The sequence below is a fragment of the Protopterus annectens genome, chromosome 5.part1 (assembly GCF_019279795.1).
Source record: "Protopterus annectens isolate FY-2018-M chromosome 5.part1, PAN1.0, whole genome shotgun sequence".
Classification (NCBI taxonomy): domain Eukaryota; kingdom Metazoa; phylum Chordata; order Ceratodontiformes; family Protopteridae; genus Protopterus; species Protopterus annectens.
The window spans coordinates 442,555,590-442,583,009 of record NC_056736.1 but is presented as its reverse complement, the minus strand read 5'-3'; the positions used below and the strand labels follow the sequence as shown (position 1 = coordinate 442,583,009).

At 43.3% G+C, this 27,420-nt stretch overlaps 1 protein-coding gene across 4 annotated transcripts in view; it reads right to left on the bottom strand.

Annotated features, from left to right (window-relative positions):
* The window catches only part of MAEL (maelstrom spermatogenic transposon silencer), a 699,006-nt gene that overhangs the window by 57,760 nt on the left and 613,826 nt on the right, over window positions 1-27,420 (bottom strand). For all 4 annotated transcript variants that reach the window (XM_044073092.1, XM_044073091.1, XM_044073094.1 and 1 more), the window contains one exon: window positions 18,258-18,330. In XM_044073092.1, coding sequence (XP_043929027.1) covers window positions 18,258-18,330 — 73 coding nt within the window. The remainder of the gene's footprint in view (window positions 1-18,257; window positions 18,331-27,420) is intronic.

The following is a 27,420-nucleotide window of genomic DNA, read 5'->3' as shown; positions in this document are numbered from 1 at the left end:
TTACCAAGAGTAACACACACACACAACTAGGGGATGGAGAAAGGCCAGAAGGCCCGAGAGAGAACTTTAAAAGTTCTTTGGAAAAAAATTGGGATTTTCCGGAAAACCGGAGTAGAAAAACCCACTACACTAAGGGAATATATATAAAACTCAAAAATATAGGGTTTAAGTGATCTAATTTTACCAAAATTACACTTACCAACAAGCCGGTAGAAAAACCAACACCTCGATGCTGTAGCGGCAAACGAGATCTGAGGTAACTCTCGCCTAGCATTGTGGGATATAAGGGGAGCCTCGAGCCGGTGGAACCAACTCTCAAGCTTTTAGAGTGGCCGAGTCGGAGCCGAGGTCGGCTCCGAACCCATCCAGCAAGAATGAAGGCGAGATAGACAACTTAACATATATGCGTTACCTATGCAAATCTAAGGTAAGAACCACCTAACTAGCAGATTGTGGTGGTGGGGAAAAAAGTTGGCAAATGGACTGATTAAGAGAACTTATTAACCACCTTGGGCATAAAAGAAGGATTAGTAAGAGGAGACACCCTGTCCCAATGAAAAAAAAAAAAAAATTAGGTACAGCCATAAGAGCCTGAAATTCAGACAACCGTCTAGCTGAAGGGCCAAAAGAACAGTTTTCCCAAGTACAATGTTGTAAGGAATCTGAAGCTGCAGGCTGAAAAGGAGCTTGAGTCAATTTCTCAACAAAATTAAGGTCCCAAGGAGGAACAGGCTTCCTGGAAGGCCTAATATGAAGGAGACCATTTAAGGAATTGTTTGACCTCAAATCTAGAGGCCAAAGGAGGATTTAAAGGCAAGACTAGCAAAAATAGCTGAAATGTGGGCTTTAACTGGAGTATGCCAACCCATCAATGAGCAATTCACATAAGAGAATCTTTAAAAATGTGTTCAGCTGGGAAAGATCCAGAATGGTTGTCCAGGTGCCTTCTTTTCTGGGAACCAGAAACATTCTGGAATAAAAGTTTCCTCTTTTGAGGAGCAGAAACTGTTTAGATGGTGCCTTGAGACAAAAGGCACTGAAGAACATCCAAAAAAAAAAAGGCAGTTCTTGAGATTGAAGAATGCCCAAAAAGGAAGGAAGGGATTTCCAAACCATGCAATATCCTTGAAGAATGATGGAGAGAACCCAAGAATCCCTGAGTGATCCTTAAACACCTGTGAAGGGGCAGGGAAAGAAAGGAACTTGGCTTAGGAGGGAGGGAAGAAGATAGAACTTGGCTTGTCTGGGAAAGGAGGTTTCTGACCTGTAGGAGTTTGAATAGACTTTGCAGGGAGCAGTCCTTCTAGAACTCTCTGTACATTTAGGAGGGCAGAGAGACTAAGTACGAAAGTAGACGTGGGTAGGATAATTCCTTTGAAATTTGGGAATATGGAAAATAAATATGTTTTAACGTCTGCATAGCCTTACCTTTCTCCTGAAGAGAAGTAAAAAGCTCATCAACTGCAGCACCAAAGATTTTTGTCAAGAACAGCATCTATAAATTTAGCCTGCCTTAGGAGCAGGGGAAATGTGCTTCGTCTTCTGCTTCTTCTTTAAAGGGATGTCTGCCCTGAACATCTTAGGAGATTCAGACCCCCTGCAGACACTATCGTAACATAAGAATCAGCGGAACACCCCTGGGATCCTCATATCATCCGTGGTTTCCCTGAATGTCCAAAATGGACATCTGCAAAGCCTCCAAAACACATACGACAAACCAGATCAATGCTGGCCCTAGAAAGGGGTCATGGCAGAGGACTCTGATGGACAAACAGAGCAATCTTCTGATTTCATCAGCCTCAAGAGAGAAATGTCTGGGGGAGGTGGTACAGCAGCAGAACCAGACCTAACTTTTTTGGCCGCCATCTTAGCAGACGTCGGACCCTTGGGCTGGGACGATTCTGCCATCGCACCAAGCCCAAACAACTTAAGATGTTGATTTTTCAGGTAGATGGACAAGAAGAGATGACTACAAAGAGTTTTAGGGACAAATACCAGACAAACAGGGTACAACATATGGCTGCGAGAAGCACCTAAGCAAAACAAACACTGCTCATGATTATCCTTATGTGGAATCAGTCTCCCACACTGACATTTTACCTTTCTGGATCACATGTAACCTTACAACAAAAAGGAAAGATTAAGAAAAACCCCAATGGGACACTTACTGAAATGGCTTGGTAACCAGCAGACGAAGCATTCAGACAGATGACCAGAGGGTATTTGAATTGGTAACAAAGAAGCTCTGAGAAAGGTATGTCCATACATCACCTTTATGCTATACGTCGTGAATGGGGAGCATACACATTCAGAGGTTGGTACTAGCCTATCGGCCCTAGGGCCTATACAAGCCTAGCCATAACAATTCCCTGGATATTTCTTCCCACAATATTTACGTCCATGGACCCCTGTCTAACAGGACTACTGACGTGATCCTCAGGATGAATTTCCTATCTTCCATCCAATCATCAAGGTTCCTTTTGAAGAGCGCCAAGGAGACACTCTGCTTGACATGTATGGGCAGTCTATTCCAGAGTATGGGGAGTCTCTGGGTCAGGAACCTATCCCTCCAGTATGTTTTGTTCATTGTGATGACAAGGTTTAGATCCCTGGAGCATGTGGCTCTGAGGGATTGGGATTTCCTTAAGTGGAGCATGTCCAACAGCTCAGGGTTTGACATGGCCTTATATGTTAAGCAGAGATCGCCCCTGAGTAGACAATATGCCAGAGTATAGCTGGAGGTTTTTTTTTTAGATTGTCAGTATAGGGCATCTGCTTTAGGCCTGTGATTCTTTTAGTGAGGTATTTCTGCGGCCTTTCCAGCTGCTGCAGATGTCTTGCGAGGTAAATACCAGAGTGTTGTACTCTATAGTGGGTCTAATGAGGAATGAGTACAGTGGGACAATGTCCTTTTTTCTTGATGAAAAGCCCTTAGTGATTAGGTGTGCCACATAGGATTTCCTGACTGTTGTGGCGATGTGGTTATCGAAGGTGAGACCACTGTCCACCTATGTCCCCAAGTCTCTCATCACACTTTCGGTGCTTAGTGTACTGCCACCTATGTGGTAATTCATGTGTACATGTTTTTTCCCAAAGGGGATAACTATACATTTCTTGGCATTAAGCTTGAGCCCATGGCTCTGGCACCAAGCATCTGTTTCTGTAAGGCCCTTTTGTAGAATATCCACATCATTTGGGGATTCAATAATGGCTCCCAGTTTGCAGTTATCTGCGAACTTTGTTAGCCAGAGTCCCTTAGTGTTGGCCTGCACTTCCGAGAATTAGATGCCAAACGAGAGTGGCCCCAGGACTGAACCCTGAGGTACTCCACTTGTCTGGAGGTGGATTTGGAAGAATGCAAAGTTCCTGTAATCATGGCTGCACAGGTAAAAACCACACTCTCCAAAGCCAAGAACACAGCATCCATGGGACCTGACAACATTCCAGGCTGCATTCTACATGAACTATAGAACAAACTGGCACCTCACCTAAGTACCATGTTCAAGCGTAGCCTGTTGGCCTGCACTTCCGAGAATTAGATGCCAAACAAGAGTGGCCCCAGGACTGAACCCTGAGGTACTCCACTTGTCTGGAGGTGGATTTTGATGAATGCAAAGTTCCTGTAATCATGGCTGCACAGGTAAAAACCACACTCTCCAAAGCCAAGAACACAGCATCCATGGGACCTGACAACATCCCAGGCTGTGTTCTACATGAACTATAGAACAAACTGGTACCTCACCTAAGTACCATGTTCAATCGTAGCCTCACCTCAGGCTTTGTGCCCACTGAATGGCACACAGCGATGGTTATCTCAATCCACAAAGGGGGATCCACCATGGACCAAGAGAACTACCGCCACATTAGCCTGACAAGCCTGGTCATGGAACGTATCATCATGGAACTTATAGAGAGACACTGGTAATCTCCAAACTCTGGACCCCACTCAGTTTGGGTTTGTAAAAGGCAGATCATGTCTCCTAAACCTAACAGACTTCTTTGAAGCAGTCACCAAAGCCAAAGATGAGGGTAAGGTGGTTCACACAACCTACCTAGATCGCGCCAAGGCTTTTGACACCACCCCCCACTCTGGAATTATAGATAAACTCACTAAACTAGGTATAAATCCCTATGTCATAAGATGGGTTGCCAACTGGCTCACTGACAGAACCCACAATGAGAAAGTATCAGACTCCAAATCCGACTTCAGACCAGTGACAAGTAGAGTAACACAGGGTTCAGTCCTGGGTCCTCTCCTGTTTGGTATCTACTTCTATGAAGTACAGGCTACCATAGGTCTTTAGCTAATGAAGTTTGCAGATGACTGCAAACTAGGAGCCATAATCGAAACTCCTAACGATGTGGACATCCTACAAAAGGGCCTCACTGAGACAGATGCCTTGTGTCAAAACCATGGCCTCAAGCTCAATGCCAAAAAGTGCATGGTCATCCCCTTTGGTAAAACCTCTGTACCCATGAACTACCACATAAGTGGTAGTCTACTTAACACCAAAAGTGTGATGAGACCTTGGGACACAGATGGACAGTAGTCTCTCCTTTGATAATCACATCACCACAGTAGTCAGGAAATCCTTCTACTTGGCACACCTCATCACAAAAGGTTTCTCATCCAGGAAAAATGAGGCAATTGTTCCCCTCTACTCATCACTCAGACCCATTACAGAGTACAATGCCCCTTTTGGTACATACCTCACACAATCTACAACTGGAAAGGCCGCAGAAATACTTCACAAAGAGAATTACCAGCCTCAAACAGATGCCCTACGCAGACAGTCTCAAAAATCTCCAGCTTTACTCAGTTGCATATCGCCTACTCAGAGGCGATCTCTGCCAACATACAAAGCTGCCTCAAACCCAGAGTTGTTGGACATGCTCCACTTAAAGAAATCTCAATCCCTCCGAGCTACACGCTCTAAGGACCTAAACCTGGTCTCCACAACAAACAGAACATGCTGGAGGGATAGATTCTTGTCCCAGAGACTTCCCATACTCTGGAACAAACTACCCATCTATATCAAACAAAGCTCCTCATTAGCACTCCAAGAAATATCTTGATGATTGCATGGGAAATAGGAAATTCACCCCGGGGATCACTTCTGTGGCTCTGCTTGACAGGGACACAGGAAAATAATTTTGGGTGCCAAAAGCCAGGGTACCTTTTTGGCTAGGCGTATATAGGCCCTAGGGCCAATAGCCTAGTACCTACCTATAAACCTAGTCTCCAAGAAGGTTCACTTTTTGGTACTAGAAACATTCTGGAATAAATATTTGCCCCACTAAATGAACAGCATTATTTACCACTTCTAGGATAAGAAAAAGTTGAACCACCTGAGGAAAAAAAAAATATTTTTGGTTCAGAGAGCAGAGAGGAACCCCCCTGAAAAGGTTTTTGCATCCAGTGCCAAATGTATCCCTCCTGAACCATCTATCACCCGAGTGTCACAATCTGTTGCCAAAGGGAAACAGCCACTGCTGGACCAGGATTTGAGAGACTGGGGTGGGGGGCTAGCATGGCCATCCCGAATGTGTGTTCTGTCCCTTTTTAGGAAGGTTGCAGATTGTTATTGCTCCCTCTTGCCATCTCTTTATTTGTCTCCCCCCGTTTGGCCAGAGAAGGTAGGGATTGGGGGTTTGTTTCTTAGCCTTGAAAAAAGATCAAAGAGCTTTGAAAAAGGAGGCTTTAAAAATCTTACAAACTTACCTCAATTAATTGATCTCTTTCAAATGTATGTGGACTGGAGTAGCACATGACCCAAATAAAATCTTTTTTTTATCTAAAGCAGAATACAAAATTCAGGCTTTACTTAATCAGAAAAGAAAAAGCCCTAATAGAGACTGGGTGAAAGAGTTTAGTCAAATATTTTACTTGTATTATTGTCAATGTACATCCATTAAAGTGGTATGCTGATTTTACCACTGGTGTGGTCTGTTTTATTTTCAATTTGTTTTACAGTTTAGTTAAGGTTTTGCCTTAATCCTAGTGGTTAATATATTGCTTGCGTCAGCCGAAACAAATCTTTCAAGCTGCAAATATATCCATAATGCCCCTCTCCACACTACCTCAGATTGAGTTTGCAATCAGAGAGAGACGACTAATACAAGTTAGAAACCTTGTCCAATGCATCCCCGACAACAACCCAGGATAGGACGTCACTCCACTAGAAGATTGACAACACAGATGGAACATTATGGAACGACACCTTCTTTACCTGATGCTGTCAATCTTAATCTACTCTTGACTTATGGGACACGGTCCCCAGCTACTTTACATCCTGGGTGGCCCTATGGAAGAACATTCCTGAGAACCATAGAACCCAAAGGAGGCTCTCCCCCTGTAGACCATTATCCAACCTGTAATGAGTAATAGAAGTATGTGGTTTAGCCCAAGTTGCAGCTGTGCAAATTTCTGACATGAAAGTTTTAGAATGAAAAACAGCTGAAGTCTACATAGATCTGGTAGAATGCATCTTCACTGGCACAGCGAGTCTTGGCTTTTGTTTCATGTAAGTGAAAGATATGCAATCCCGTAACCATCTGGATAGAGTAACCATAGACACAGGTTTGGCCAAAGTTGAACAAACTCCAGAACCATTTCTAGTGGCGCTAAAAAAGGATCCAGACCATTATCAGAAGCCCAACCAGAGGATCTCTTCCATTTACTAAGGCACAGACTCCTGGTGGATGGTTTATGGGATGCCAACAAAATATGTCACACGGGAGACAACTAGGCTGGCAACTAACAGAATTGGAGAAACCAAGCAGTCAGCATGAGAGTCTGAAGATTGGGGCGCACTAGTGCATGGGGGTGGGACAAAGTCCGGAACTGGGTCCAGAATCCATGGGCAGTGAAGTAGGTGAGGCCAGAAGAAGGGAACCCACATCTGTCCAGGAGGCCAGTAAGGAGCAATGAGGATCACTCTGTTTCTCAACAGAGCTAATTTCTTGAAAAAATGAGATCAGAGGGAAGGCATAAAGGAAATCTGGGGACCAATCGTGGAGAAGACAGTCTCCGGGGGACTCCCCAAAAGGGAAAATTAAGGCAAATTAGCTTCTGCACTTGTTGTTTAGGGGTGAAGCAAACAGGTCACAGCAAGGCTGGCCCCAGCGAAGATTGATCTTCCGCCTACTCTGGAGTTCAGAAACCACCCGTGAGACATGAGGCTACATCTGCACAGTTTGTCTGCTATCACATTTGAACTCACCGGGATGAGTATTTGCTACCAGAAAGCGGTTGGAAGTTACGGCCCATTGCCACACTCAGAGGGCTTCTACACAGTGGGTAAAACTTGGTTCCACCCGTTTGATGTACCACACTATGGACATGTTGTCTGACTGAACAGCTTTAGTCTCTTGAGGTAAGGCAGAGTGAAACACTTGCAACGCCAAAAGCACTGCCCTTAGCTCTAGGACACGGATATGCAGACTGGCCTCGGAGGGGGACCAAGTGCCTTGGGACTGTCTTCCCGAGATAATGCCCCACCACCCCATCTGGGAAGCATCCATGGTCACTATAGCCTTGAGCTGTGGGGGAACAAAGGGGTGGCCCGGAAGAATCTCCTCAGACTGCATCCACCAGCTTAGGTCGTTTTTGCATATACTCTGAACCTGTGTCACACCCCGCCCTGAGAGACCCACCTGACAGACTGGATCAGAGGACAGGTCCTCTGTCGACACATCCCCAAGAAACATGTCCGGCTCCATAGAAAAACTCTGGGCCTGCTCAAACCCCTCGGGCCCAATGGCGAAGAGATGGTCCTGGGGACAAGACTATGCCGAAGACACACAGGGAACCAGAGCTAGACTCGAAGACAAAAAAGTTGTCTGCGCAGAAGCCATTGAAACCTGAGAAGTTAAGAGTCGAGACCTCTAAATCTGCCAGAGGTTAGCGGAGAAGAAGGGGTTGAAGGACAGTAAACTCCTGCACCAGAATGGAGAGGGGGTTGAGAAGGGCTATCAGGATCTGATCCACCAACCTAACAATATCAACTTCATAGAGACTTTTGGTGGAGTGAAAGGACAACCCAGGAGGAGAGTCGGATCTCTCTGAAAGGACTAGGGAGCTGTCCAAGGATGGAGAACAAGTAGTCTTGGGTTGGGTAGTTATATCAGATTTCAGCACAGTCTGCTGTAGCATGGGGGGAAATCGGCACCAGCATGGCTATAGTGGTAGTACGCACAAGTGTATGAGTCGTAGTTCTAGTAGGAACAGTAGTAATTGCAGGTTGAAGGAATGTCATGGTTAGTGTCAAAGGCACCGGTAACATTTTTGGTGACGAAGATTCAGACCATTCCAAAGGCTTCAGAACTTTGGCTTTTAGCTCTGTAGAGAAATCTTCAGAGGCAGGTTTGTGTTTCTTACCAATCAGTGCCAATGGAGACGTCGGCACCAAACAGGAGGATTTTGATCCAGAGGCCGGAGGAGACTGGTTGGCCCTGGACAAAGCTTCCACAAAAGGGGCTTTAATGAGCCCTTTGAAAAGGAGTTTATTTTTCCTGTCTGCCAGAGTTCTATTACTCAAACCCTGGCAGATGGAATAGTCTACACTCAAATGGGGCAGAGTTCAGCATTTTTCTGCCGCACTATGTGCATTTAAAGCCAGTAGTAGATCTTTTAGGTTTTTCTGCCATAGTTCTAAAAAAAAAAAAAAAAGAGAGAGAAAAGCAAAAGGCAAAGATTAAAGTCGGACTCAGTCACACTTTAAATAGGGAAAAATCTACCAACAATGGTACTAGGAAAAATTACCAACGGTAAGGGAAACAATGCACTAGTAAAAGGCATACCAAAGATTTTATTTTTTTTTTAAATGGAAAGTAAAGATTTCAGAAGCGCTGGAGAGAAGTAAATATAAAAAGTTTACTTGGCAACGAGAGAGGAATCAGCTAACGCATCTTGCAAGAGTGGCAAACGAGATCTGAGGTAATGTGGAGAGGGGCATTGTGGGTAGACTTGCAGCTTGAGATTTTTCGCATGCTATATAATGACCAGATCAGTTCGGAAGATTGGAACCGTAACCCACAAGTCAAGAATAGATGACTGACAATATCAGATCTTATATTTCATACTTAGTCATACCTTCTCAAAACAGTGGAAGCAGAGGCTTAGACCCAGTACCTGCACAGTCATAACATACTCCTTAAGGCATGTTTAGACACTTGAGACAAGACTGAGATAGGCACTCCCTTCAGAAGAAAGGGTGGCAACTAGATCACTCAAATTATCTGTACAAGAATCACAAACTTACATAAATGGGTCTGATAGTTACAAATTATATATGGCCAACTGGACAAAGAAATAGCCATACCAAAATATCTTCAAATTTTCCCTCATTTACAAGGGAAGGCTGGGATGATGCGAGTATTCTGTTACCAGCTGGCATAGCAGACAAGCTTGCTGCAGGGTCCGAACCAAGTAGAAAAAAATATCGGCTGGTTAGCTTGAGAAACTCTGTAAAGCCTATCTAATGTTTTGAGGACTGAAAGTTGTGGATCAGGGTTGTTACAGGCAGCATAATATACCTTCAGGTCTGGAACTAGAGGAGAAACAGATGTAGAATGAGGCCAATCCACTTGCAACATACATATAAAAATCTACTCAATCCATGGATAAGACCGATTTGTTCTCGTAAAACATCTAACGCATACTGGCAACAATCTGCTAAAAGAAAATTAGTTTGCAAGGAGGTTGTGAGGACCAGTTTTCCTCGGCATCAGAGTTTAGGGTTTAGTCTGTAGGAGATGAAGCCCTCTCTCTCTGTATCAGGCTCAACTGACTAGTTCTCATTAGGGATATTTTGATTGACCTGATTAACAGGTAATTATGGCCATGTACCAGGAGAGCATCTGTAACAACTTCTTGAGTAAGATAAAAAAAAAAAATCCTTTTTTTTTTTTTTTTTTTACAGATACCATGTCTTCAGGTGAACAATGATTTGCTTACAACTGGTAACCACATGTAATCTCTATCTTCTCAAACAGTTTGTCCAGTCCTCACATAGTCTATCTACAACTTTAACAGAATTCTGTTTAACTGTATCATTTGTAATTTTTATGCTGTACCATGCTTACACAATTTGAATGATTACTTTCTATGTAATGTTTTAACCTGTTGCATTTGAATGTATATCACTGTACCTCTAGGGCCCTGAAGTTATTACCATATCAGCTACAATACATTTTCTCTATCATGCTGTATTCAACTACTAGCTATCTAGATTATGTAACTACTAGCTAGATTATTTCTACTCATATTATGTTTGTATTTTCATTTTTTATATACGTTACTGTTGCATTTTTTTTATCTGGAGCTTTTCTCCCCGGGTCTCTGCTGAAATCGGGCTTTTAACCCAGTCAAACACTACCCAGTTAACAAATGTAATAAATAAATAAAAAAATAAATAAAAACTTTGTTTTTGTCTTAACAGATATCATGTGCCCAACAGAAATATCTACCCCTACAAGAGGTTTCTTCCCCAGACAGATCCAGTAGCATCATTTGGTGAAACTGTGCCCCATAAACAAATAGTTCTCCCATGCCCAAACCAGACAATGGAACAGCCAAATGAGGATGTGGCTGAAAGAAGTATTCCAGAAGAGGTCATACAGGTGAGTGAGTGATCTGGGAATGACTGCTGATCACAGCAGAGTCGCCCACTATCAGAAGAGACAAAGATTAAGCTCAAAGTCAAGCAAGGGCTGTCTGGCAAGTTATTTCTAAGAACTGTACAAGTTGGACCAGCAGGAGTGGGGCAAGTATCCCTGCTGAGACGGACAGAGATGTCAGATGTGGTTGGAATCACTGGAATGAGCTGTTTGGAAGGCAAGTCGTCAAAAGTCTACATCAGCAGCCCATGTTCCCATTTACACAAAGTCCCCAAAGACATTGTACAAGCAGTCCACTAAAACCATGTCTGAAAACCCCTAAGCAGTAAAATAAGTCTGAAAGAAAAAAAAATGACAGGTAAGTTGTCAGACCATGAACACAAGCACTACATATGCCCTGTTGCCATCTCTGCCCAACAGAAACACTTCCCTACATTAAAACTTCCATAAATAAAACATTTGTACAAGCAGTACATTTCTCCATTAAATAAATACTTTTTAAATATACTACACACACTAAATACTTTTCGTGTTGAAAGGCTCCCCAAACGGAGGCTTATCTGCCAGAAATGAGCTGAAAGGTCAGCATCTGCTCTTGTGGAATCTGTGAACTGCTTCTTCAAGAATTGGCAAGAAAGTACTGAAGATTTTCCACTCTGGTCAGCTCTGAGGAGGGAAAATCAGCAATCAGCTGTCAAAGTGTGGGAGGGAGCTACAGCTTTAGGAAGCTGGCCATTTGCAGCGTCTTGGGCAAGACAACCCATACAGTCTAAAGTTTACTGCAGCCGTAGGAATGAACACCTTATGTACCCAAGCATGCCTCCTCTGCAATACAGCTGAAGCACTGCCCTAGACACAGTATCTGCAAATCGCACACTTCTTAAGGCATGTGTACATATTTGAGAAATGTTAGAAACATTCGGACAGCCACTACCTCCAGGAGGAAGTGTGGTAGCAAATTCTCTTAAAATGAAAGCACAGACTTCCACATATAGGTCTGATAGTTAGGTACCCTATCTGCCAAAGTCCAACAGTCAACAAAATCTGTCCAATCCAAAGGTGAGAAAATAAATGCTTGTTAAGAGAAACTTTATAAAGCCTTATCTGCTTTTTCTGGAGACTGAAGGTTGTGAAAAAGGGTTGTTACAGGTAGCATTAAATACATCCTCCAAAGCCAGCACTATTGGAAGAATTGTAGAATAAGGCATACCCACCTGAAACGTATCTCAATTCATAGGGAGCATCCATGTTTTCGCATTAAAAAAAAAATCATTCTGGTTCTACTTTGAGAAATGGAAAATTCACAAATTAGTTGAAATGTCCAAGTTTCCACAGAATCAGAGGTTTGGGGTTGAGAAACTGCAGACGCTCTGGCTCTGTCGATGTCAAAATAAAGTTATGCACTCACCATAACGTTCCATCTGAGTAATTCTACTTAATTTGTTTTCAACCTGTGGGTGTTCGGATCCACTTCGGAGACACGGCCACATTTTCCAGCTATGGCTCCAAGCACCTCCCCTTACCCATAATGCCTCCGTCTCCCTTCAGATCAAATGTGCTGCCTAATAAGAACAAACACCCAAACCCAATAACACATTATCTACCAAAATAACCAACAGACACAACCTTAGCCTAGGCAAAGCCAAGGATCCCAACAGTAACAATCTGAAGACATATCACATCCTGAAGATAAGGTCAGGGAAAAGACTGGAGGGACGGCTGAAGACAAATGAAGTAGAACTACTCAGATGGAATGTTATGGCGAGTACATAACTTCTTTATCTGAAGTAGTTTACTTCATTTGCTCTTCAACATGTGGGACAGAGTCCCCAGCTACGTAATTCCTGGTGGCCCTCATGGAAGATGTTCCGGAGCACCACAGAGCCGAAAGATGCTCTACTCCTAGAGATCATGTCTAATTTGTAATGAGAGAAAGCCCAAGTGGCAGCTAAACAAATGTCATCCAAAGATACCCTAGACTAAAAGGCCGCTGATGTAGCCATAGAGCGGGTCGAATGAGCCTTCACTTTTCCTGGTAGAGGCAGACCCCTTCTCTCTGAGTAAGCTCGGCCAATGCATTGTGAAATCCAGCGAGCAACTGTCACTTTTGAGACTGGTTTACCAAAGAAGGGCTTGGTATAAGACGCAAAATGTTGGTCAGACTTGCAGAAAGGTTTGGTCCTGTGAAGGTAAAACTGGAAAGGTTTGGTCCAGTGAAGGTAAAACCGGAAAGGTTTGGTCCTGTGAAGGTAAAACCTCAATTGTCTATGTACATACAGTAAATGCAATTTATATTCCCCCTTGTTTTGGTAGTTAGGAAAAAAAGACTGGCAAGTTCATAGTCTGGTTAATACTGGCTTCTGAAGTGACCATGGGAAGGAAGGAAGGGTTATAGTATGAAGCGGCACACTGTCTTTATGAAAAATCATGTAGGGCACTTTGAAAGAGCCTGAAGCTCTGGCACTGTTTTGGCGGAAGTAATGGTGACCAAGAAAGCACTTTTCCATGTCAAAAATTGCAAATCTACTGAAGCTGCAGGCTCAAAAGGAGAAACTAATGCCTGCAACAACGAGGCAAGGTCCCACGGAGGGATAGGATCCTTTGGGGGGGGGGATCCAATAAAAGCACCTTTAATCAAGGTCGTGCACAGTTTAGAGGAAGCCAAGAAGACATATTAATCCCCAAGTGAAAATTAGATATGGCTGCCAGCTGAACCCTAACCGTACAAGAAATGGCACCCTGCTGAAAAATGCTAGCCAGAAAATCTAGAATTGCCGACAAGAGGTGCCATAAAAGGATCCATGGACCACTGAGTGGCCCATATAGAAAAACGTTTCCATTTACTATGATAGACTTTCCTGGTAGAACATGTGAGCCGCTACCAGGATGGACTTAAACAAGGGATGACAAACCGGAAGTCCTAATAATCATGGGAACCAGAGCATCCAAGCCGTGAGCTTCAGACTGTCCAGATATGGGTATGGAATTCCCGAAGGGTGCAAGATAAGATCCGGAACTGGATCCAGAGTCCATGGTGGAACAACTTGATGACACCTGAGTAAGGGAAACCAAACCTGTTGAGGCCAGAATGGGGAGATGAGGATCACAATGCTCCCCAGCCTTCGAGCTTTCTGCAGAAACTTGCATAAAGAAGACTGGGAAGCCAAGCATGAATCACAGCATCTCTCAGGGTTTCCCCCAGTAGAGGGTCCAGAGTGAAAAACTCACTGCACTTCAAGCTGGAAGGAGATGCGAAGAGATTGCAGCAAGGACGACCCCACTCTCAGAAGATCTTTTCCACTACTGAAGGATTCAGAGACCACTCGTAAGGCATCAGGATAGATCTGCTGAGCCTGCCCGGTAGAATGCTGGACCGTCCCGGAATGTGCGTTGCCACCAGAAAACGTCCGGTGGAGATCACCCACTCCTACACTCTCATAGCTTCTCAACACAAGGGATAAGATCTGGTTCCCCCGTTTGTTAATATACCAGACCACTGATAGTCTGTCTGAATTGCAATTGTTCCTAGAGGGAGATGAGCATGAAGGGTCTGCAATGCAAGAAGAACCATTCTCAACTGACATGCAGATAGGTCTTGGAAGGGAATTAGGTGCCTTGGACTGTCCTTTCTGAATAGTGTCCCACCCCAGTAGGGAGGCATCCATGGTCACTGTGGTCTTGGGCAAGGTAGGTTGAAATGGAGTCCCTTGAGGAGATCCAGAGACGGAGTTCACCACCAAAGGGAATCGCTGAATGCGTTAGAGATGCTCACTGGAAAGGACAAAGGGAGATCTAGGAGACCACTGAACCGCCAGTGTCCCGATGAGTCCAACACCTGAACCGGGTGTAAGGCAGACTTGTTCATATTAATTAATTATGATGCACAACTTGTTGGTTAGCCAAAGAAATGAGTCTCTGGCTTGACACAGTAGATGCTCTGAAGGGGCAGTAAAGAGCCAATCGTCCAGGTATGGAAAAACCTGAATACCCTGAAGCCTCAGGTGAGCCACCACTACTGCCATTACTCTGGTGAATACGTGGGGGGCTGTGGTGACACCAAAGGGAAGGGCTTGAAATTGGCAATGATTGGCTCCCAGCCGGAAGCGAAGGAACCTCTGGGAACACCTGTCCATCTTGATGTGGTAGTACTCATCCTGGAGATAGATTGAGCACATCCAGTCTTTGGCCTGCATATAGGGCAGGATAGACTGAACAGTGACCATCCAGAATTTTGTCTTGGTTACAGACAGGTTAAATTGGGACAGATCCAAAACTGGTCGGAGGTCCCCAGTCTTCTTTGGCAGTAAAAAGAACCTGGAATAAACCCTGGATCCGGATTGGTCTGGGGGGACTGGTTGGATGACTCGCTTTCGTAGCAGTGATTCTATTTGCACTACTGCCGCCTCCTGCTGCATAGGTGGAACGTCTCGGGGTGGTGGTGGTGGTGGCTTTATTAGATTGGGGAAGTTCTTTGAACGGAACAAAATATCCTCTGGATATGATTGGCAACACCCACTGATCTGCTGTGATGGACTCCCAAGCTACTGGGTGTAGCGACGAACTGCCTCCAACTGCCTCTAGAGATGGACAGTTGGGCAACCCCTTGACTCAGAGTGTCCTCGGATCCAATGACTCCGAAACCGAAGGTCGGATCGGAGGTGATGTAATGGGATGAAATATGGGCTGAAAGGGCCCTGTTCCAGAGGAAGATGGCCCCAGCAAGACCCCCATCTGAATTTGAGTGTGGATGAACCTCCGCATCTTGTCCATCTCCGCTTCCAAAAGGCTCTGGGTGGAGTGGGAGGACGCCACTGAAGCAGGGCGGGAATGCCAGTGGCGTGGGGGAAACCTAGACAGCGACCAGCTTACTCTAACTTCAGGGTCAAATGAAAACCTCGGGGACCTGAGCTGAGGAAAAGCAGGCCTGAAAACGGGCTTTACCTTCGGCGGAACGGCCTGCGACAAGCAGTTGGAAGAATGCTTGTGAGGCCGTATCCCCCTCCCCAGGCCTCTTGGCGGGAGTGAGAGTTCGAGGCCGGAGAGGAAGATACAGCAGCTGCTTTCCCTGCGGGGGAAGAAGGGACCACAGTCCCAACAGAAGAGGGCAACAAGCCTTTGAGGATCAATTTGTCCCACCTGTCCTTAAGTGCTCTGGGGTTGAACCCAAAGCAAATAGGACAGGGGGACTGCTGGTGAGCAAACCCCAAGCAAACTACGCACAAATTGTAGTCATCTGCCAGTGAAAGCTTATAGCCACACACACTGCAGTTTTTGACCAAAGGCTTCGGGGCCTCAGCCATACCTTTAGCAGGTTCACTAACACACACACACACACACACACACACCCCAAGAAAGAGGAACGAGAAAGCCTACTACTGTTTTCTTTTTTTCTATGAAAAACCCCGGGGAGGTGATAGATAAAAAAAAAAAAAGCTAACCAAGGAAAATACAACCTGACAAATGCTGAAGAAACACTGGAGCTCAGACCACGCTGTGTACTCTAAGGTGGCAAATGAGATCTGAAGGGAGAAGGGAGGCATTATAGGTAAGGGGAGGTGCTTGGAGCTCAGAGCCATAGCTGGAAAATGCGGCCACGTAGGATCCTAAGACCCACAGGTTGAAGAGCAAATGAAGTAAACTACTTCAGATTAACTGATATGTCTTCCTCAGGAAGGCTTTTAATGGACCTGATTTACAGGTACTGTATTCTGGGTACCAGGATTAACTCAACAGTTTCTTGGCTATGGTAAGCAATGTTTAACCTTTTGTTTCATCTTTACAGGTATCTCTGATGACAGACTTGAAGGTATTTCTGCCCATAAGAAGTCTCCTCCTCCAGAAGCATCACTTGGTGTCTTCTCCATGCCCTAAGAAAAATGCTTGTCCTTGACCAGAAACATCTGATAAAGGAAAAAAAAAAAAAAAAAAAAATAATATATATATATATATATATATATATATATATATATATATATATATATATATATATATATATATATATATATATACACACACATACATACACACGTTTCTTAAAAGAAATTCCTACTATAAATGAAATAAACAATTAACTACTTTTTAAATATAAATGCATAAAAGCCAAAATTTCTGAGTTGAAGGGCTCCCCAAATGTGATTTATCTGATAGAAACTGAAGATACTGCACTTGTGAAGTTCCCGAGATACTTCACAAGACTGCAAGAAAGTACTAAAGTGATGAATCAAAGCAGAGTGAAGGTGTTGGGGAACCAGAGCTTTTGGAAGCTGGCCGGTTCTTGTGTGTTAGGCAAAACAAAACCTATACAACCTAAAGGCTACAACAGAAGTGGGATTAATGAACATTATAACATTCCTCATACACTCAAAAAAAAAAAAAAAAAAGCAAGCAAATATGTCAGCTTGATAACCAACAATTCTAAAAATAAGGAGCAGAATATACGTTTTTCCCAAAACCTTTCAAAGACTTCCACCAACATTCATGTTGATACAAAAAAATGATGCCTGAAGCTAGGGGAAAGATAGCAGTAGTCAATGTAACAGGTTAGTATTAAAAGTACATTTTTCCAACAAAAAGCACAGTGAAAGAACTCTTACCCAGTCCCCAAAAGCAACTTAAAACCATTTTTCTTAGGAAAAACAAGCTTAGTTTAATAGTATTTTCCCTCAAAAGTAAAGTCACGTCACAGGAAAAAAATGACAAAGTGACATGGCAATCCATTAAAACACTTTTCCAGCTGAAAATATATTCTACAGACAGTTGAGCTTCTATCAAAAATAAAAGAAGGATCCCCCCAGGAACTTATCTGTTCAGAAATGGAAAACTATTAGCTGACCACCGATCCTAGAATTCCTGCAAGAGGAGTGCTCTTCAGCAGCAGAAAAGCTCTGAAGGTTGTGGCAACCCCCAACAGCTTCTTCAGCTCTGCTCAAGCTGATACAGCTGGGTGTACAGAAGGTTCATAGGTTGGTACTAGGCTATCGGCCCTAGGGTCTATACAAGCCTAGGCGTAACAATTCCCTGGCTATTTCTTCCCACAATATTTACTTCCCTGGAACCCTGTCTAGCAGGGTGATTGACTTGATCACCAGGGTGAATTTCCCATCTCCCATCCAATCAAGGTTCCTTTTGAAGAGGGTCAAAGAGGCGCTCTGCTTGACATGTATGGGCAGTCTAGGCCCTTCTGGAAGTTGTCTGAATGCTATATTCTTGGCAGGATGCAAGATACATACAGCCAAGTTTATTGAAATAGTAATCAAACAAGGAGTATACTACAAGCTTTGAGAGAAGGAATGGTCCCTCCAGGGAGAAGGCAACTGATTAACTGGGAAAGGAAAAGCATGGGCAAACTTTAGAGTTAAGGAGATGTATGTGGAGATTTTGATGTTATCTGAGGAAGAGAGCATCTGGTTTCAAACTTAAGTACAAGTCATCATACTTGCTGTAGCTCTATTACTGCAACCCACCTACTTACTCAGGGACTAAGATTTATCTTTGAGAAGCAATAGCAGAACACTCATTTCGCCTAGGTGGTAAAACAAACTCTACTCATTTTTGTAATTTAGTTCTTTAACTTTAGTGAATGTTTCTTCTAAACCTCCTGATCCCAGACTTCATTGCGAATGTTGAGTTCTGCTTACCTCCAGCAGCACTGGCTTCTGCATTCAAACCGGCTGAGCCCTTGTCCTCTACTGTATTTAAGCTCTTGGACTTCTGCAGTAAACAAAATTTTTTTCTGTTATAGCAGAACTTAATATTGTATATAACATGCATGTTATTTCAATCATATTCTATTTGCTGTGTAAAATTAGTAAGTCATCTACAAGTTCCATTTTAGATCCTACAACACTGCAACAGACCTTGTCACACAAGAATCCCACTTCATTTTGAAGCAGTACACCATACATGTATCCATTAAGTCACTGCAAAGAAACAGAAGTACTTATCCTTACTTTTCCACCCTATCCACCACAAATGAGAAATCTGCCTTCATGGTACATCAGAGCTGGCAATTTTTCCACTACAAAACTTTCTCTAGCGCTTGAGCCCTTTCTTTCTCCCATATTGCACATTTTCATAACAGTTCTCTAGATCGTGTATGTGCCCAACTACAGTTGTGTAAGAAATGACCATAACAGTAGATGCCCTATAAATCATTGTTGCAGTATTTTTAACATATGTTTTTTTGATCACCGATATCTGGCTGGAGTACCAAAGTTTTACCTTCCCGATGGGGTACATCCAACATATGACCTCAGGCTGTATATGTCTGGGTATATATGCGGACACATGCAAAAGTACCTCAGACCATCTCCAAGCTACTGGCCTGAAGACTACCAAGACAGGGAAGTGGTCAGCGGTGTAGCTCAAAGAGGTAAGAGGTCCCCCAAAAGCAGTCTTGGGTGTTAGTCTTACAGCAGAGGGAGGGAGAAAAACAGGAGCAGAGGAAGAAAAGAGAGGGAGGAGGGAAGGAATAACTGCAAAAGTTATCAGAACATTTACTGTTATAAGTTCTTACACAAACTGCATTATGCTCTAATTGAAATCACTGTTGCAGTATTCTTAATGTATGGGTGATTCTCAGAGCTGAAGGAGGTAAAGAGGGAGACTGGCTGAAGGGAGGATGAGCTGTCCGGACCACCAGACTGGACAGAAATAGAAAAAGGCAGCCCTAGATCTGGAAAAGGCATCAATCTTGCAATGCTTGGTGAATGCATGCATGGAGGACCAGGTGGCCACTTTCAAGATGGACCTGCCATCTATAACCTTGGGAATGCCCTAAAGGAGGCCACTACCCTAGAAGAATGTGCTCTTGGGTAGGAAGGCAATGTTTTACCATACTATGTTCAACAGAAAGAAATAGCCTTAGACATCCAAAATGCAATGGTTTGCTTAGAGACAGGATGGCCCGGTATCGAATCCATGAATGAGACAAAACTGATCAGTTTTTCTGAGTTTTAGCTTTGTCCAAGGAAAATCTTACCTGCCTGTAAATGTCTAGTGAGTGGAGAATTCTTTCCCCCTTATTTTGGGGATTAGGGAAAAAGAGGGGCAGGTGAATTGTCTGGTTGAGAGACATCGCATTCACTATATTGAGCATTAATGACTGGCCTCAAGAGTCACCCTGCCCTTGTGATAAATGAGAAAGGGTGAAATAGCCATAACAGCCTGACAATCAGACACACTGCAGACAGAGGCAAGAGCCAGCAGGATAGGCTTCCATGTGCAGAACTTTAAAGTGGCTAAAGCTGCTGGCTCAAAAAGAGGCAGTCTTTTCCAGCACCAAGCAGAGATCCCAAGGAGGAGGAATAGGCTTCCTAGGTGGGCTTGAATGGAAGAGTAGGGCCAGGTCAGAGTATAATTCAGAGAAATTGAGGACAGCAGGAATATCGAAGAATGAGTCTGGGTTGTGCTTGGCGCACCAAATTGAAAATCTTTTCCACTTAAATATATACGATTTTCTGGTGGTAGGTTTTCTGCAACCTAGTTCCCCATCAGAACCCTATCATCCACAGAAACCAGACTTGGATGGAGAAGCAGACTTTGTTGCTGAGTACACAGGTTTGGCTGCAATGGTATTTAACAGCTTCCCTTGGACAGGTGTAGAAGAAACCAATGTTATCTTGGCCAGAGTTAGGAATCTTGGGGCTTTTGAAAGATTTTCGGGCATAGTGTCAGACAGGGAAAGGCATACAGGAACCTGCCTGACCCCTGGAAAGAGAAGGCATCTGTTGTCCAAGCTGAGGGGGAAGGACTCTGGGTACAGAACCTTGGAAGCTGGTGGTTTGCTTGAGAAGCAAAAAAGGTCTGCGTGTGGGGTCCCCCCACTGATGCCTTGCAGTTTTAAAGACTTTGTTCAGGGTCCATTCTTGAAGGTCCTCAAAAGACCTGCATAGGGAGTCTGCCAGTATATTCACCTGTGAGGAAATGTAAACAGCTGTCAGAGTCATGCCCATTTGCAAGGTGTCATGCCTCCTGTGCTAGCCCACACATTGGGTAAGATCTTGTATCTCCCTATTTGCTCAGATACCACAACTGTTGTGTTGTTGGCGTACTCCATTAGAGATCCTGGCTTCCACAAATGGGAGAATATCTGTAATGCTGGCAGAAGGGCTCACCTTTCTTTAAGGATAGGGGAAGGCCATTTCCTCTGTACACTGTGTGATCCTGTCCATGATGCCCATGCTCTGCATGCCAGCTGTATGAAGAACTTAGTTGTGTGGAGCTGGGGTGTAAGAAAGGCCCAAGGTTCAGCATGACCAGTCATCTTCACCATAATAGCTCTTCTTTGGAGGTAAGGTAATAGGGGGATAAGGGTATCCAGGGAATGGGAATGTTGACACTAAACTAATGTCAGATACCACGGAATTTCCCACACATGTAGTCTGGCCAGAGGATTCACTGGATTGGCAGATGCCATGAAATCCAATATCCTGAATATCTCCAGTCCTGTGCTGTGAGACACTTAGTACACGTTTTTGAAAAAGGTGGACAATTTCTCATGAGGAAGGCAAGCATTCTGTGTCTAGTCTGCAAAAATCTGAGGAATTTTTTGTAAGGTCGAATGGGGATGTGGAGGAAGGCATCCTTCAGGTCTAATAAGAAAAGCTTGAGGGAGAATGAAAGGTAGTATGGTATTACAGATGGCATTCTGAATGTGGACACCTTTAGACAGGTGTTTAGAGAGATGGATTCAGAATGAGTCTCCACTGTCCTTCCTTCCCAGGCACCTGAAAAATTCTGAAATAGAACGCTTTTCCCTATGAAGGAGGGTGACATTCTATGATGCCTTGATCTAAGTCCTGACTGACAGGGGAAAGGGGGCTGGTTTTGCAGCAGAATAGGCAAGCCCTTTAGACAGAGGATGCTTTCCCATGACGTGGCATAGCCTTCTTTGAGGATAGTCAGGACCCACTTGTCTGTGGTTACTGTTTCCCAGAAAGGAAGGGGAAAAAAAAGTTAGTTGGAAAGGTAGTCACAGAGATGGGGGTTGGCTGCACTACCAAGCATAACGTCTAATGACTGAACCTGTGGCTGCAGCCCTGGAAGAGGCACCCACAGCTTCATAACTGCATTAAAAAATATATTTATTAAATTATGTATGACAGACCAAGTTACATTAATATAACAAACCACAGTGACAATCTCAATTCACATTCCAAACTGTGCAAACCGATCCATGTCAGATCCACGAAAACCCACATTACAGATGACCAGATCACAGAGACGAGATTGCCAACATTACACATCCCCGACAAAGGAAAGTATATGTATTACAGAACGGAATCTATTCCAGTTTCCGTAATACAGTTTAAAAATAAACAAACGTATATAGCTGGGGAGCAAGCCACCCTGTGCCCCCCCCCCCCCACTTAAATATACCAACTCCGAGATCACACCACATTGCGGAAATGAGAATACAGCCCATTGCGCACTACTCACCATTGTCGGGGATGTGTGGTGTCGATCTTGTCTCGGTGATCCGGTCATCGGTAATTTGAGTTTTCATGGATCTAACATGGACCCGTGCAAACACAACTGTAGCTGCAAACACTATACATCACTTTTGACATATACAGTCATTCTTAGTCAACCATTACATAGCTCATTCACATCCTGCCTTCTTTTAAACCTCGGTCCTACTCTGCATGTATTGATCTCCACCAGTTCACATTTTGTTTGTGTAATTTGCTCCTACCCTTTTCTAAAGATGCAGTTGTTTTAACTCTGTTACTATTACTACTTCTAGCAAAGTTAGTTTAGACTTTGATCTCCATTTTCTACTAATTGTTTTCTTAGCAGCCAATGCCTTACCATGTCTAGGCAATTTATCATAGCTCAAAAGTATTTGCCTTAGTCACTCCAACTTGCTCACCCAGCATCTCTGACAGAGCAGTCTGCAGGGAATCTTTAAAGTCTACCAACTCATTAATTACACTCCCAGGAAATATGTTCCCAGTTGCCTCTTTCTGCCCCCATCACACCTCCATTTGCTGTCTACCTGAGGAAAAACTCTGAAGTCTGCTTCTGCTATAAAGATACCTGTGCAAGCACTTCCAGGAAAAGATCAAACGTCTTCTAGACTTTGTCGCCTATTTGGGAGACGTAGATACATCAGCCACTGTTTCTTTGTGAATTACTTATCTAATCTCTCTTCCCTGTCCTTAACCTCCTCTTATTCTTAGTTATCATGCAATATTTTATTTGATGTACTAATTATTCCTTTATTAATAGCAACTTCTTTTCTAGATTCTACTAAAAACTACCAGTGTCTGTCTTATTTAGGACCTCCCCCATTTCTTTCTCTGCCTATACTCTGATATCAATCCTTGATATGGAAGGCAATCTTTGGCCTGCGGTTCAAATAAGTTCTTGGCATCTTACCATTCTATTACTTTTCCTTCACTCGTTACTTGCGCCCAAGTACCTTGGTACTTTTGCCAGTTTTCTCCAATATAGTCCCACCCCTCGTCTACTGTCTGTATCCCTAATTGCAGTCATCCCTATTGGCAGAATCTCCTTTCTCCATTCCTCATGTTGGCTTAGTTCTAAGATGACCTTCTGCTACTTTATGAATATAATATTCTGTATTACTGTTCTCCTTAAAGGTCTGCATCCAAAATCCCACTCTCTCCCTGTTACTTGAGCCCTCCTATTGCATCATCTTTTTCCACTTTGAATTACAGTTTTCTGCTTGTGCAATTGTGTTGCTCTGAAATACCCCTTCAACTCTGGTAATCAAATACCCCTTCAACTCTGGTAATCCCAATCCTCCCTGTTCTATTGGAAGAATATGCTTATCCCATTTGACTCGCAGTCGTCCCCTCCCAGATAAAATCCTTCAGCTCTTTACTGCTATCCACAACTTCTCTTGTTGATAAAAATATGCCTGACCAGTGTACAAGACTTAAGGGACTAAACATTTTAACTGCTTGTATCTTATCAGTATCGATACAAGGCTTCCATTTTCTCACTTTTTGTATCATCTTTAGTCTCTTCCCACATATCCTTTAGCTGCCACACCAGTTATTTTAATCCATATTCCTAATACTTAATTTTGTCATGTCCCCATAAATATGGATATTGCTGAACCAATTAATTTGTAGTCACATAATTTATTGTTTTTGTTTCATTAACTTTGTATCCTGCAAAGGTTTGAAAACTATCATAGCACTGTAATGTTTTCTGGTTTTCATGTATAAAATAATGCCATCTGCAGACAGCTTTTCTTGACTACAATGCCACTGCATCCTTGAATTTGAGCCCATTATTTTCTTTGCCAATGGTTCTAAATATAATGCAAATAAAGGGGAGGCAGGATACTCCTGCCTGGCTCCTCTGCTCAAGCAGAAATCAACGAGTACTCCACCTACTTTAATTTTCACCTCAGATCCTTCATATTTCCTGCTATCAACCTTACAATTTTATCATGGAATGCAAATGCTTCCATTGCTCTGCTCTTAAAATCCCAGCTTACTCTGCATCAAAACCCACCAGCAGCAGTGGTACTTTTCTTACGTGTTGCATCCCTCTCGATCAACACTGTACTATTTACGTTGTGAAATGTTTGCCTCCCCCTCCACAAAACCACACTGATCAATTTTGTGATCACTTTTGACATTCTTTTAGCCAGTTTAGAAATGGACATGTATGAAGCTGGATCTGATGGATCTTTACCCTTGTTATTGTTAGGTAGTACAGCTACTACCACCTTCTTTCAGGATGTTGGCACTCCTCTTAAAATACTGTTAAAACTTTTCAGATCTTAATCAGTTTTTTTCCTCCTAGCTTCCAAACTTCCACAGGAATACCATTAAATCCTGGGGACTTTCCTGTAGACTGGTTACACATCTCCATTTTTATCTCATCGCCTCCTATCCTGTTAGTAATGGAATCTCCTTCCCTCTCTAGCCTTGGCATATTTAATTCTTCCATAAACATTTCTATTTGCACATTTTCTTGATTTTCATATTTCTCTGCTTTATACAAACTTTCATAGCATTTCCAAAATATTTATAATACTTATACAGGATCCCTAGTTATCTTCTTTGTAATAGGCTCCCTAAACTTGGTGACATCCCTTTCTTTCTGCTGTCTGAGTCATTGTGCTAAAAGTTTTTGTGCTCTAGAGTTATAAAAAACAGCTACTTAACAGCAATCTTTCTAAACTCCTGCATATTATCAAGGTACTCCCGCAGTCCCTATAAATAATTCCTGCTACTTAACTATATCCCCCCCTTTTTATTTCCGCCCTTTTTTTAAATTCCATTTTAATTTTATCCCATTCCTTAGCTACATTTTCTGAAGTGTCTATCTTCTCTAATAGCTCCTGAATAATTTCCACTATCCATTACTTTCAACATACAAGTGGGAAGCGCCAGTCTCATTTTTATTTCATTACCCTGTGTTTTTATGCTAGTTATTACTGGAGCTTGATCTGAAATAGTTACTGGGTGTGTATCATAACCTTCAATTAAATGCACATATTCCCGTGAAATATAAATTGTCCAGGCTAGCCCATGCCAAATATTTTCATAAATTTCTTTAAAAAAATCTATTCTCTTTTGTAATATTTCCCCTTCTGTGCTATAGACCTACTAGCCATGTCAGAGGGGAGGGCGTTGGCACTGGGGAGAAGTTTAGAAGGCTTGTCCGAGTATAGGGAGATGGCAGTCATGTCAGCCACAGGGTTCTTATACAGGCATTTTAGTTCAGTCACCTAGTAAAATCCGTCTAGTCTTTTAGGTGCTGGAGGCTGAGAATCAGATATTGAAGATGTATACAAACATCCTGATATCTATTAAAGGAGGGACTGGAGAGGAGGCTGGAGTACCCATTTCCAGGAGACTTTCTTTTGAACATCCTAGATTTGTTTAGACTGTCATTCAAAATGTCTCATGTTCTGGATGGTTCCTCAAATGAGACCTCAGAGGGGGAGTCCCCTTTATCAGAGGAATGTTGTTCAGGGGAATGCATCTGTGAGGAATAATCCAGGGAGTGATTAGAATCCAGACCATGTTCCTCAGAGAAAGGAATCTTCAGTGTCTCTGCATCACAGCTGCCATAGGCCACACCACAAAGGAAGGTGGTTGGTTTCAGGGCCATGATTGCCTTAAATAAGCCCTGGAAAAAAAATTCCTCTGGAAGTTGTAAGGGAGGGCAGATGCCTAGTTTTCAGCTTTTTCTTTGTAAGTCTGTCTACCTGAAATAGTCTCGGAGGTTCAGAACACTGGCACACTTCTATCAGAGTGCCAGGTAGCTCTTCCCTGACCAGGATTTGAGGCACTCCGTGTGGGCTCTCTGAAATGAGACCTTGTTCATCAGACTCATCCACCACCTGCAAGGCCTCAGGAGCCATACTGGCCTCTGATGGGGTCTTGGTAGCAAGCAACTGAGAGGGTATCTGAAGGACTGTGGGTTCCGTAACCTCAGTGGGCATTCCTGACTCAGATGCAAGACTTTCGAGTTGTTTTCTCAGGTGGAAGGATGACATCTAATGTACGAGATTCCAAAATTTTGGCTTTGACCAGGTATTTAAGATGCCAAGTTTCAAGGAAAGAGGTCAGGGAGGAAAGTCATGATCTAAGGGTTTTTGAAACAAACATTAGGCAGGTTTGTAGTCATGTTGTGGGCCTAAACTAGATACTTAGTTTGCAAGTCCATGTAGGGGCCCGGTCTACCACACTCGTACTTACCCCAGCTAGATGACATCTAATAAAAGTGATCTACACAACCAAAATACTTGAAAAAGGAAAGTTACTTAATTCGCCACTGATCCTCAGAGAAAGAGGAACCTGGAGTGTATTTTTTCGGTGTGGCCTGTGGAAACTGCACTAAAACTCAATGAAGATCGTTCCAGTAGATGCATGACCTACATTTTGGCTGGCAGTAAGAAAGTCTGTAAGTACTTGTGTGTGTTCCCCTATACAGCCTCACGCAAGAGCTGAGGTCATGTGCTAGACATATTCCCTCAGGAAGGTAAAGCTCTGGTACCCTGGCAGGATGTCAGCAGACAAAAACCTGTGTTACTACTGCAACAGTGATTTCAGTCAGGACATCAACACTGACTTGTGCCAAGAAAGTTCTGGACTAAGCTCTACAAGGTCTGTCCAGAGACATGGAAGTGGCAACCTGCTGGGAGATGGTGAGAGGGTTGTGGATGCAGACTAGGAGAGAATGAGGGCCCAGTGTTATGGAAATTACACAACTTCTATAGCATTTATTTCCCCCTTCATCAGCCTTGACTGATGGGAGAGAACCCCCAGCTAACTGCATTCCTGACTGGCATCATGACAGGTTACCCTTCGGGATGGTCAATCCAAAGGAAGATCCGAAACTAGAAAAAAAAGTTTTTACTCACCTTAAAGTTCCACTTGTACTGTCCATTGTTATTCTTCCTCAGCTGATGGGTTTGGATCAGAGACTCTAATCCAACTCTGGCGTTTTTACCAGATCACTGGTTCCAAGAACTCTCCAGCTTCTCCCTTTACCCACAACATACCTCAGATCAATTTTGCTGCCCTTAGATATAAAGGGACACCCAATTTCGTTGACTAACAAAAGTACAAAGGAAAAGGGAAGCTGGAGCTCAAACAAGGGAGAGAGATTCCTGCGCAATTCTTAGATCTTCCAGAAGCAAGGGAATGGGGTAGGTGGGTTGGAAGTTAATAAAAATGGACAACACAGAGGGAATGTTATGGTGAGTACATAAACATTTGTATCCAATGTTGTCCTTTTCACTCATTCCTTAACTGATGGAACAAAGTCCCCAGCTACTGTAACCCCGGGAGGCCCTCAAATGGT